The sequence below is a fragment of the Hevea brasiliensis genome, chromosome 3 (assembly GCF_030052815.1).
Source record: "Hevea brasiliensis isolate MT/VB/25A 57/8 chromosome 3, ASM3005281v1, whole genome shotgun sequence".
In the NCBI taxonomy this organism is placed as follows: domain Eukaryota; kingdom Viridiplantae; phylum Streptophyta; class Magnoliopsida; order Malpighiales; family Euphorbiaceae; genus Hevea; species Hevea brasiliensis.
The window spans coordinates 103,070,024-103,082,723 of record NC_079495.1 but is presented as its reverse complement, the minus strand read 5'-3'; the positions used below and the strand labels follow the sequence as shown (position 1 = coordinate 103,082,723).

Here is a 12,700-nt window from a genome sequence, read left to right as displayed (position 1 = left end):
TCAAGGCTCTCTCTCCTTTAGATCAGCCTTCTCTGCCTCTTTTATACCTTCTGGAAAGTTATCCTCGATTGCCTTCCATAGACCTTGTAGGATCAAGAAAGATTTAATTTTAATCTTCCATAAACTGAAACTCGATCTACCATCAAACTTTTCCATCTCATACTTCGTTGAAGACGACGCCATCTGTAAACCCTAGGTTTTGGGCACAAAACTCTGATAACAGTTTGTTATAACAAGCACGCAAATCTAAGGCACATAGTATTGAAAAGAGAAGAAGAATAACGCATGATTTAACATAGTTCAACCGTAAGGTCTACGTCTACGGGCAAAACAAGAGAAAAAAAGTTCCACTATGATGAAAAGAGCAAGATACAATCAATCAGAACTCTCGAACCCTAACCCCAATGTGTTTTCCGAATATTCACAACTCTACCACAAAAGGTAAAATATTACAATATTTATACTGGTCCATACCACGAGGGCATTGCCCCCGCACCTCCAAGGAGATTAGTGGTGGGCTTCGGGCCTAGGTTTATCTGCCCATGCCCTCCACCACCACCACAGATCTCACTTTTTATCCCAATCGGGTCGCAGTGTGAAACTTTTGAGTCGAGTCACAATTCGGGTCTATGAAAAAAATATATCCAAAATTCAAGCTACAAAAATAACATATATATATATATATAGAGAGAGAGAGATTCATGTCTTGACTTTGTCAATTTGATTCCTGACAGATTCTTTACTGGCCACACCAAAAATCCTGATGGAAGCATTCAGTTTAAACGAGGCAAGACCATTGCCAATGATGCTGCAAATGGAACCATTAAAATTATAAGCAACTCTGTACGTGCATTTTAATCAGATTCTATCCTTTTGTCTATTTGCGTGGTTAACTAATGTGGGAAATACTGTAGGTTGGCATTGTTGCTGATGCTGTCGATGCAGTCATTAAAATTCTTTCTATAATGGTATGTCCCTTTCAATAAATTATTCTCTCTGTGCTTTATGAGGCATAAACTGCAATATTGGTCACTGAACTCTTGACCAAATTTTTCTTCGATTTTTTTCTTCTTACCAAATTTCAGTTTAGGACTGCAGTTATAAAGAATTTGTTCGAATTTCATCATTGAACTTCTATTTTGACTGCAGTTTGGTCATCATTGCCAGAATTGTAAACATTTTGGTGAACTACCTCATGAGTTTCCATCATGGATTAATCTTTTTTTGTATCAACTTAGGTATTATTAATGACTGAAGTGTTTACTTAATTGCTTTTGGTGTGAATTCAGTTTATTGATCTTTATACATCCTTCCTATTTATATGCAAGAGTTCTAGATACAAAAGGAGACCTAGATACAATTGGAAACTAGGGTAACCGGAAAGAGAATAAAGAGAATAAATACTAGCCAAACTAATTTCGTCCAATAACTTTAGTGCAGCTCTTCGACTCTTCTTTCTCTTTCTTAGCTTGATAAAGGGCAAAAAAATAAATTCGTTTTTTTGCCTAGAAATCTGCTATTGCATTTGCATTGCATGTAAATGGGACTTTTTCCTGAAACTAAATTAAAATTCATGAATTTTTTCGGTAATAAATCGAAGTTGAGGAATGAAAATGAAACAATACCCAAAGTTGAGGGCGATTGGTAAAAATAACCTTAACTCAAGCATTAAGAAATAATTCTGGTAAATATCATTGAATTTCCAGTGCGCTGCTTCTCCAGTTTGTTTGCAATTCCCGCAATGACGACCAAATTGTAGACAAGATGGAAGTTAGTTGATGATACTGGAAACATTTATTTCTAGAGATTGACTTGAAAATAAGCTTAAAATCAGTAAGCAACAATTCAAGTTACCCATTACTGTGGTTAACTGATGTTGGAACTGTAGGTTACCATTGTTGTCGTTGCAGTGCCTGAAGGACTTCCCTTAGCTGTTACCTTAATGTAAGTTTCTGTACTTAAAGAGTATCTTTCTCAAAGTCTCCAAACATCAGGCATTCATGCTTGACATAAAGCTACTGGTTATTATTGGTTTATATATCAGATTAATTTCCTAATTTTCCTTTCTCCATCTGATGAATGATTTCAGAAATCTCATTTGCTAACTTCATGGTTAATATATTTTTATCTTATATTTTTTCTTGTCCTCATATTATGCTTTCTCTGCAACAGTCTGGCCTATTCAATGAGAAAAATGATGGCGGATAAGGCCTTGGTATGTATTATAATTTTCCCGTTTTGCTTTTGTAAACCTTGAATTTCTGCACAGGTCCATAAAAGTTGAATTGCAGGTGCGCACGCTTTCAGCCTGTGAAACAATGGGCTCTGCAACAACTATTTGCAGTGATAAGACTGGCACCTTAACCTTAAATCAGGTCAATTGTCTTCCATTAGTTGAATGGTTTTGAGACTCTGAATTTCTCTTGCAAATTTAGGTATAAAGAAGGAGGATGGATTAGCCTGGTCAATGGATTCTTATAGATGCATGGAGATCATGTATGGTATTGTCATGTAAGGACGTAATGAGCTAGGAAGACAGTAAATTGAGAATAGTGGATTTTTTTACACTAATAAATAATAGCACACGAGAATAATTTTAAAATTTTTTTATTATATGATTGAATTGCTTCACAATGTTTATGATTATAAAATTTCAGTTTGAATCTGTCCAGACCATATCAGTTAAGTGGACATTGATATTTCTGATGTTTAAATTAATTTGTGTGCTCATTAGAAAATCTACTAATTGCAGGTTCATTTGATATTTTTAGAAATTGTCTTAGACACTGCAAAAATCATGTTAGTTTGGTCAAGTTGTTAGACGTGATCTATTTTTCTGCTCAAGTGGACTGTAAAGACATGGTCTGCTGTCGTTAGCTAGTTTTTAGGAAGTCTGTTATTCATGTTTATTTTTTCGTTAAAGCATGTTTCCATGTTTTTCATCATGGCTAGAATCATGGACCATGATTCTTATCTTTTGTTATTTTCATATTGTATTTAAACAGTGTTTTGTTTCAATAAAATTATCAAGTGTTTCAGTCTCCTTTGCTGTGTAGTTAACATATATGGGAAAAGGGAGTGTCGATGCTTTTTTATTTTTTTATTTTTTGTGGTCATGGGATGGGTATGCAATAAAGATCCTCTTCTTTTTTTTTTTTTCTCAAATTGAGAGATTTCTTGTATTCTCAGATGACTGTCCTTAGTACTTATATTGGTGGACAAAAAATTGATCCTCCAGACAGCAAGTCTGAGTTGCCTCCTATGTTGTCAACTTTACTTATTGAAGGCATTGCACAGAACACAAATGGCAGTGTTTTTGTTCCTGAGGTTCATTCAATTGTTCATCCTTTTCTTCACTTTTTCTTCCACTAGATGATATAATTAAGCAGAAGTCCAATCATTAAAGAATCCGTTACATCTTCACGTGGTGTTACTGCTACTGGACAGGGCGGAGAAGATTTAGAGGTTTCTGGTTCACCAACAGAAATGGCTATTCTAATTTGGGGAGTCAAGGTTTCTCTTTTAGCTTCATTCCACTCATGTAATATTTTAGTTGCAAAATTAATTGACTCCCGTTCCCCTCGTTGGCAGCTCGGAATGAATTTTGATGCTGTTCGATCAGAATCTACTATCATTCATGTCTTCCCATTCAACTCAGAGAAAAAAAGAGGTGGTACAGCACTGCATCTGGTAATATGACTACATTGGTGCAAAGTATAAAAGGATAAAGATTATAAGACTGTTTATACTACATGAGCATGAAGTGTATTCTTAAATTTTAACAATGTTGAAAGTACTCGAAACAACACGTATATGTATGTATATAAACTCCAAGGAAACATGGATTGCTATGTGCAAGTATGAAATATTTGACCATTTAAACAATCTTGAAATATTCTTAATGCTTTCTCGTGAAAATTTTTCAATGGAAGAATAAAACTAGGATATATTTTCTCCTCTGTGATACAGACATGGAACAATTGATGACCAGGTTCATAATTATTTTTCTACTGGAAGCCTAGCTTCTTCTTCTCTCTCTCTCACCTTAAAACTTTTTTTAAAAAATTTTTAAATGAGTTTGCAATAAATTTAATAAATTTGGGAACTCATTCAGCTAAAATTAGAATATTTTAATTCATAAAGATACTCTTTTGTTGACCTTGTCTTAATAACAAAATTTTCTGGGTAAGAATACTAGCCTCCATAAATGAGGAACTATTAGTCCTTCTAGAGACCCATGTAACTTTTATGATAAAAAAGTTCAGATAAAAATAGTATGCCTTTTTAGTTTAAATAAGACTTATCTAGAATTATATACAGAATACAAAACCTCTACTTTTGCATCTATGTGAACGTGACTAGTTTTTAATACCAATGCATCACATTCTACAGCCTGATTCTCAAGTGCATATACACTGGAAGGGAGCTGCTGAAATAATCTTAGCCTTATGTACGAGGTACATTGACGCAAATGATCATATACTGCCAATGGATGAAGATAAGGTTTGTCAAAATGGGTGCCCTCTCAGAAAAGCAGGGTTATATTTGTAAAATGAAGTTAATCAATATGTTTCTGCAATTTGAAATTTATTTTCTACCCTCTCTCTCTCTCTCTCTCTCTCTCTCTGTGGCAAGTTTTCCTATGCTAAACAATTTTAAAATGTGGAAACCATTAATGTTCTGGTTAAATTTACCAAGAGTGATGCTGTTATTTAGCAGAGGATTCCTTCTAGTGATACTGGTCTTTCTTTGCAGAAGTTATTTTTTAAACAAGCTATTGATGATATGGCAGCTGGTAGTTTGCGTTGTGTTGCCATAGCATATAGATCATATGAAATTGAGAAGACTCCAGTTGATGAAGAAGAGCTAACTCAATGGGCGTTACCAGAGGATGATCTCATTTTGCTTGCTATTATTGGCTTAAAGGTATAAACTGGTGTAATGGTGTTGAAACACTACAAAAATACTCTAATTCAAGGTTCTTTTGTTTCAAGTTTTGTTTCAATATGTACTTCACTGCATGATTAGGCTTTTCATTGTCATCTCACGCTTGTTTGTGATTTTATATGTGAAATATTAGGTCGTAATTCAATTAGTTTATCTTTGATACAATTTTGGGCTACATTTGGGAGAACACTGATATTGGATGATACAGTTGAGTGATGTCACACTGTCAACTTTCCTGTCCCTTAAGTAAGAGAATGCCTGGATTCTTTTTGTTTCTCTGCTTACGCAAAATAGATCTTATAGCAATGTCCTTCTATTTTGTTTTTCTTAATGTTCACTGATATTTTATTTTTTTTTCTTAGATTCAGTAGAATGATGGAAGCCAATTTTGTTTCTTTTGGCTGTTTGCATTTGTATCACTAGCTGTTTTCATGGGTATCTCCAAACTGATCCAGAAAATGGATGCAGGACCCATGTCGACCAGGTGTCAAAGAAGTAGTGCGATTGTGTCAAAATGCTGGTGTTAAGGTACTTTTATCAAATTTTAAATGTCGAAAACCTGTTTCTTTGATAGATGAACATCCTTCAGCTTCTTGGCATTTCTTTTTTCTCCTTTTCCCCAACTTTTCATTAAAAGGGAAAATTAAAGTTAGATTACATTGATGTTTCAGCATGGTGAATGCTGTTTTGTGGCGCTACTACTAAAACCTTTTAGCTCTTTTCTCCATGCCAGTGAACATCTAATTTGCACTCAGAAAGGTTCTGTTCTTAGTTCAATTCTGAGAATTTCGGTTTCAGAATTGGCACTAGAACTTTAGCATTATCTTTTCGTTCCAGTTTTCAACTTATTTTAGTCTGGAAACTAAACAACTAAACAACAAATTTCTCTACCAGAAAACATTTCTTAACAAAATTTTCAAGTTAAAAATTTGCTTTTCCAAAAATCATCAAAATAATTTTCAAAAACATTTTTGGTAATTTGAGAAAAGTGGGATTGAATAACATAAGGTCTGAAAACTCAATTCCACTCCTCTAATTTACTTATATCCAAATCCTAAAAAGCCGAACTAAAAAGTACAATTTTAAATCTTTAGTGCTAGTGTTCCTTTGAATTTATATCATCCATCTTTTGTTTTCCTTATCATGATCAAGGATTTGAATTGTAATTGATAAAACCTATGCACACCTTTACAAAAAATCTTGCCAAAATGGTTGAATTTCATCAAGAAGTTTCTCGTCATCAAAATGAATAACTTTTTAAGGCTAGCACTATAATTTTGTGGTTGTGAGTGTTAAAAGTTGCACAAAATCTAGGGTTTCATTTCCATGTTGCACTTTGATTCAATTCCACGTGTTTGTTCACCTTTGTTGAATCTAAATTTTTGTTTATTTCATGGAAAATATCTTGCTTGTGGAAAATATTTTCTGAGGCTATATATATATATATATATTATTGTGTGATTGCAATGTTGAAATCAATTGGAAATATCCTTTGGTAATTGGAATGCACTGGAAAATATTAATTTTCTTTCAATATTGAGATAATGAAAATATTCCAATAAAAAAAATATGAATGCTTAAACCTGCAAGAATTTCATATTTTTCTATTTATTGTGAGAAAAATTATATGAACAAATGATAAATTGTGATTACTACTAGTGACTGGTGGCAGCTACTAAGATTAGAGATAGCCAGGGATGATTTGGTAGTAGTCCATAGATTAATAGGTGTCAATGTTGTTCTCTTAAAAATTCCTTTCCTCTTCATGAACATGTTGAAGGCTGAAAAGCAACTTGCTATATTTTGAAAGTACGAGTAATTTTCCTTGAAATTGGCCTTGTGTTCCCTTGACTAGGAAAACATACACATCCGTTGACTAATTTTTGTAGGCGTCACAAATTCTGGAATTTTTTTTTATGGAAAATAATTTCTGTGAAACAAGTCGGGTCTAGACAATTTCCCTTAATTTAGGCATGAGCTATCATGTCATCCAAAAGATTAACTGAAAGAATCCTTTTTCCTTACCTCCTTTTTTCTTGTAGGTGCGAATGATCACCGGTGACAATCTTAAAACTGCTAAAGCAATCGCTTTGGAATGTGGGATACTAAGTTCAGACGAAAATGCTAGGGAACCTTATCTTATTGAAGGAAGTGTATTTCGTCGCTACTCAGAGGAAGAAAGAAAAGCAATTGCTGAGGACATCTTAGTATGGAAAATTTGTTTGGATGTCTTTTTCTTTTTCTTGTGTTTTTGCACTCATTAATTATGTCTATCAAACGTCAAATTAACTTGAAACATTTAGTTCCACCTTCAATGTATAGGTGATGGGACGGTCTTCTCCAAATGACAAACTTCTACTTGTTCAAGCATTGCAAAAGAGGAAACATGTTGTCGCTGTAACAGGAGATGGCACAAATGATGCTCCTGCATTACATGAGGTTTGACTGTGTTTTCTGATTGTTGTTAAAATTGCTTCATGCAATTCAAGTTTTAGTCTCAGAATGATAGTTTGGATGAATGAAAAAACTGGTGAGCACGTAAGATGACATGAAGTAATGAAAAAGGACTTAGCTCCTAAACTGGCAGGGTGGAGTGGAGGAAAAAGATCCTTATAGTTGACTGTGACCCCAACTAGTTGAGATTAAGGTTTCATTGAGTTGAGTTAATGATTGTTTGGAGCAAGTTGGTTGGATAATTGTGAATTATGTGAATGAATATCTAAAGGTGCATCCAGATGTTTGGATTCACTTTCTGATGCATTCCACCAATCTGGTATTGTAAGAAACAAATGCTTAAATGATTTTTTATGTTCTTGAGCATTTTAGTTTGTGAATTGAAACATTAATTTCTACTACACCTTTAGTTGCACAATAGTGGTTTGTTACCTATATTCATGATTGCACATGCTACAGATTTTCCTAAATATCTGTTTGTGTTTGATTTATTTTTTTAATTTTGGTGGTAGTATTTAGGCAGATGTTGGTCTTTCAATGGGCATTCAAGGTACAGAAGTTGCTAAAGAGAGTTCTGATATTGTAATTCTGGATGACAACTTTGCTTCAGTGGTGAAGGTTGGTTACAAGTAAACTGCTGTTTGTCTCGATAAGAAGTGCAACTTTAAAGCCAGATTAGCATCTGGCCCTTGTAATCTTTTTGACCTGTCGTGTAGGTTAAGTCCAGGCCTTGCAGTTGTTAACCTACCATAAGTTACCATTGTGCAGCACACCAAATCAAATTAATGTTCTTTTTTTTTTTTTTTTGTGCCCAAATTTTCTTGAACAACTATAAGAATATTCTTTTTATGGTTCAATTTCATTCCTTTGAATGAGTGAACTTGTCAATAAATTTTAATTTCTGCTGGAATTAGGTTTTCCGATGGGGTAGATCTGTATATGCAAATATTCAGAAGTTCATCCAGTTTCAACTTTCAGTTAATGTTGCAACCATCATTATAAATATTGTGGCTGCAATTTTTTCTGGTGAGGTCCCATTGAATACTGTGCAGGTTTGTGCACCCATTCCCACTCTTATCCATCACGCCTCCACAGTTCACACACATGAAAAAGGAAAGGGGGAAAAGAAGAAGGTTCTATCCTCTATTCCATGTGTTACTTGTTCTGATGTTTCTCTCTCTCTTGATACAGCTTCTCTGGGTTAATCTTATTATGGACACTCTTGGGGCATTGGCATTGGCTACTGAGCCACCTACAGATCACCTTATGCATAAGCCCCCTGTTGGTCACAGGTGAGAAATTTTATGATGGTTGGCATGTTGGTGGACAGTGATATAAATGTTGTGTTAATAGTTGGCACCTTGGTAAGCTAGTGTCATTCTATTCAAGGAAACAGATGCATTCAAGTCCTATTAGGAAGAATTAAAAGTGGATGCAGAAACTTAAGAGAAAAAAAGAAATCCTGTTTATTTAGCATTTAGAAGCAATAGCATTTCCCTCTTATTTTTGATACAGCATAGATTTTCGGAGTCGGCTAACTTGTCAATTGTCATCTGAGTTGGGGCATGACTAATCCATTTGGTTGAGATGGTGTGCTTGCGTAGTTGATTTGTATGCTTTGAAAAATATTTATCTGAATTTCAAATGATTTTTCAAATCAGAGTCTACTTTGTTTTAGTTTTGTTCTAATAACTTTTTTGCGGTTTTCACATGCTATAATTCAATCCTGTCTGCATCCCCTAAAAGTGGAACCATTTTCCAGCCCTAACTTGTACCGGTTTTTATTAAGACTAAAACAAAAAGTGTACCTGCACTGGTTTTACATAGGATTTGCTTGCTTCATCTAATTCATTCCATCTGTAAAATCATTCATACTGGGAGTTGGAAGCCCTTTCTGATTCCTTCCCCACCCCTCAAACCCCTCTTTTCTTTTCTTTTGTTGGATATAAAAGGGGCACTGAAGTAAGGCCCAAAGAAAGCAGCAAACATATGAAAATGGTTTGTCCACCTCTGTCACCGCTAGAATCATGCACTATCAATCTAAGAATACAGTTTATCAAACACTTTCACTCCCAAATGAAATGGAAGATCCATAGTGATGAATCAGCAGTAAAGTCCCTTCACTATATATGGGATGACCACCCCACCCCACCTTTTCTCTCTCTCTCTCTCTCTCTCTCTCTCTCTCTCTCTCAAAGCGCAGACGAACAAAAAAAAAAAAAAAGGGATAAGAGAGAAGGGCACTGGACTCCTTTCTTTTATCTTTATTTTGAAGCCTATGCAAATGTGCTGATATCGTATCTTATGCTTTTCAGGGCACCTCTAATAACAAATATCATGTGGAGGAACCTTCTGATCCAGGTATGTAGAATACATGTTTCTATTTTAAGTGCTCATCTTCTACACTAGATGCATTTTCATTCATTTTAATTACATGCTCTCTACTAATTTTATTTGGAAAGTTCAGACAATTTATCAGGCAAGTGTAGTGCTTGTCCTTGCCTTCCGAGGGAGGAGTTTATTAGGCCTGCAGCATCAAAGTGCTGAACATGCAAACAAAGTGAACCATACCATAATGTTCAATGCATTTGTGCTTTGTCAAGTAAGTTAATGAATTAAACAGCTTTCCTGTGTTGGAATTTTCAGGAGTTTCAAATAATTGTGGAAATGGATTTTGGGATTCTGTTTGGCCATGTGAATAATATATTTTATCGGAAGGTTTCACTACGATGACCCTCTGTAATTCTAGAGCTGCAGGTTCATTGATAATTGGCTTGGATGCTTTTTGGGTTGCTCGCATTGATCAGTGGTTAACAAATTACTGCGTTCCATAACTAAAGACTTTATTCCAATGTGCATGAGATCAGTTATTTGGTTTCTTTCCTCTCCTCAACTTGATTTAGGACTGCTATTGCAGTAAATTCTAGGGATGTGCATAACCATGCATCTCTTAGCCTAATCAAGATATAGCTTTTCTTTACTTGTGTTTCTCTTTATCCATTCTTGTTCCATGAGGCTTATTCATTTGAATGGTTTGTACCTGTATAGTGATAGTAGCTTGGCTCCTCATCTTGAACCTTGAGCTTTTTAGTTTTACTGTTCATTAGCACCTCACTTCTGGCAGCTTTGTACCACTGTAGTAAAGTGTTGTGAAAATTCACCCACACAAATTAAAAGAACATGTGTGGGTGTAAGCTTAATCTACCAACAAACCCACTAATCAAAGGAAAAATAATTTACAACTACTAATTATTTTTCTAACTCCCAAATACTCACAAATCAATCACAAGTAAAATCACTCACAGATGCACTGTTACTCAAATTTCAGACTGCCTGCACTCACTCCATGGTTCGGTGGCCTTGCAACTCTCAAAGAATACTCACTAAAAACTGGTGCACCTCTCCACTCTTTTTAAATTATAGCCACTAGCACTCTTTTTATAGTTCATGTGAGAAACATGGTCGGCGACGCAAGTCCACTTCTCTTTGGAATTCCAAATTCAAGTCCAAGTATAATTGGACATTCTAAGCACCGAATCTTCCTTTTTATTTTTATTAAACTTCCTAATCTAATTCTAATAACTAAACTTCCTTTGTAATGTTAACTCAATTCCTCATTCCATTTGGTCTTGGATTTCCTACACAAAGTCTGTGTGTAAGTTGGTTGCCACGAGGTTTAGTTGTCTACTAGGTGTCAGTCCTACTTCTTCCAAGTATGAGTCTCATATTTTGTTCACTTCTGAATAAAAGATGCCATAAGTTTAGTTTTGGAACAGCTAACTTACTTGCTGATTCCATTCTCATTCCTTTTCTTTGCCTTATTGACCATGAAAAGGGTTAATGTATACAAGTGATAGGGTGAAAATTAGCAAATTGTTTGAATTGCAGATCTTCAATGAATTTAATGCCCGACAACCAGATGAAAAGAATATTTTTAAAGGAATCACAAAAAATCATTGGTTCATGGGGATAGCTGCAGTAGAAATAATTCTTCAGGTGAGACCTATTTAATTTCTACAGTTTGTTTTTGCACTTTTCATATGTTCCTTGGTTATGGAAATCCTCTGGTCTTTTACAGTTCATTATAGTTGAGTTCAATAGGAAGTTTACTTCAACAGTGGGACTTAACTGGAAGCAATGGCTAATTTCAGTTGCTATTGGTTTTATGAGGTAAGTAACTGCGGTCCTCAATTGGAAGATTTCCATGAGCATCAACAGAGTAAAACTCTATTACTTTTGGATGGTGTCATATATATTTCTCTGCATGTGTGTAAGACTGGCTGATATAAGTCCCTCAAGTCAGTCTCATTAGCTTTTTATGTATTCTCTGTTTAACTACTAATGTCAAGTCCACTTTTTCTTCAACTAGCTGGCCGCTTGCATTCTTTGGCAAACTGATACCTGTTCCAGAAACCCCTCTGCTTACAGAAACCCCCCTGCTCAAGCTCTTTTCAAGGAGATTTCGTCGACTTAGAAATTATCTAAGAACCATCTGTTAGTTCATCATTTATTCCTAAATTTATGTAAGCTTGCATCGATATTGCACTGTATTTATATGTTTTCCTACTTGTTCCTTCCAGGTAAATCCCGAAGCCGCGATGATTTATAGCACTGATGTTAACCTGTATGTTAGAAAAAATAAGTTCGTTAGTGCTTCTTCTCCTTTCGTTTGCGTTAAGAGGATGATGAAAATCTCAGATCAATTTCCAGCAACAATTCCATTTTTCTTTTAAATATTTCAGTGATCGCCAAATCACAGTTAAAACTTGGAAGACTTGTTCTGTTGGCTTGGTATATACTTTGTATAGATAGATTGTGTGTGCATATGAATAATCATTTCAATGAAATGTTATAAGCCTTTGGTATTCTTAACTCATTAAGCTTGAAGAGTTAATATCTTCCTTTTGTATCAAACACAATCAAACATGTTCTTTGAGGAATTGCTTATTGACATTTCATTGGAACAAATAATGGGCGGCAAATAATGCTAGTGGAAACTGGAAAGCTCTGTGAGTGATTCTAAAAGCTCTGTTATTTATTTACTATTTTTATGCTTGTATCCTTTTTTGAGAATAATGTTAATGTTATTGAATAAAAATGGTATTTGAATATATTATATTTCTTTAACATATTATTAAGTGAATATAAAAAAAATTAATATTTTGAAATAACGAAATTGATGATATGATTTAATCAACCTCAAGTTATCCTATAACTTTAATTTTTAGTTTTATTTATTGCTATATTTTTTTTTATTATTTTTATTAGTAATATTTTTGTTTGATTTTATAATGTTATA

At 34.4% G+C, this 12,700-nt stretch overlaps 1 protein-coding gene across 1 annotated transcript in view; it reads left to right on the top strand.

Annotated features, from left to right (window-relative positions):
* The window catches only part of LOC110641416 (calcium-transporting ATPase 10, plasma membrane-type), a 58,880-nt gene extending 46,427 nt beyond the window's left edge, over nt 1–12,453 (top strand). Inside the window, exons 15-36 of the mRNA XM_058143389.1 lie at nt 735–843; nt 915–968; nt 1,889–1,944; nt 2,173–2,215; nt 2,292–2,375; nt 3,190–3,327; nt 3,448–3,513; nt 3,592–3,690; nt 4,393–4,503; nt 4,756–4,926; nt 5,416–5,475; nt 6,990–7,154; nt 7,270–7,386; nt 7,921–8,019; nt 8,316–8,453; nt 8,593–8,693; nt 9,717–9,762; nt 9,869–10,003; nt 11,290–11,397; nt 11,480–11,571; nt 11,771–11,895; nt 11,982–12,453. Coding sequence (XP_057999372.1) covers nt 735–843; nt 915–968; nt 1,889–1,944; nt 2,173–2,215; nt 2,292–2,375; nt 3,190–3,327; nt 3,448–3,513; nt 3,592–3,690; nt 4,393–4,503; nt 4,756–4,926; nt 5,416–5,475; nt 6,990–7,154; nt 7,270–7,386; nt 7,921–8,019; nt 8,316–8,453; nt 8,593–8,693; nt 9,717–9,762; nt 9,869–10,003; nt 11,290–11,397; nt 11,480–11,571; nt 11,771–11,895; nt 11,982–12,010 — 2,146 coding nt within the window. The 3' untranslated portion in view covers nt 12,011–12,453. The remainder of the gene's footprint in view (nt 1–734; nt 844–914; nt 969–1,888; nt 1,945–2,172; nt 2,216–2,291; nt 2,376–3,189; nt 3,328–3,447; nt 3,514–3,591; nt 3,691–4,392; nt 4,504–4,755; nt 4,927–5,415; nt 5,476–6,989; nt 7,155–7,269; nt 7,387–7,920; nt 8,020–8,315; nt 8,454–8,592; nt 8,694–9,716; nt 9,763–9,868; nt 10,004–11,289; nt 11,398–11,479; nt 11,572–11,770; nt 11,896–11,981) is intronic.
* Nucleotides 12,454–12,700: the final 247 nt, after the last annotated feature.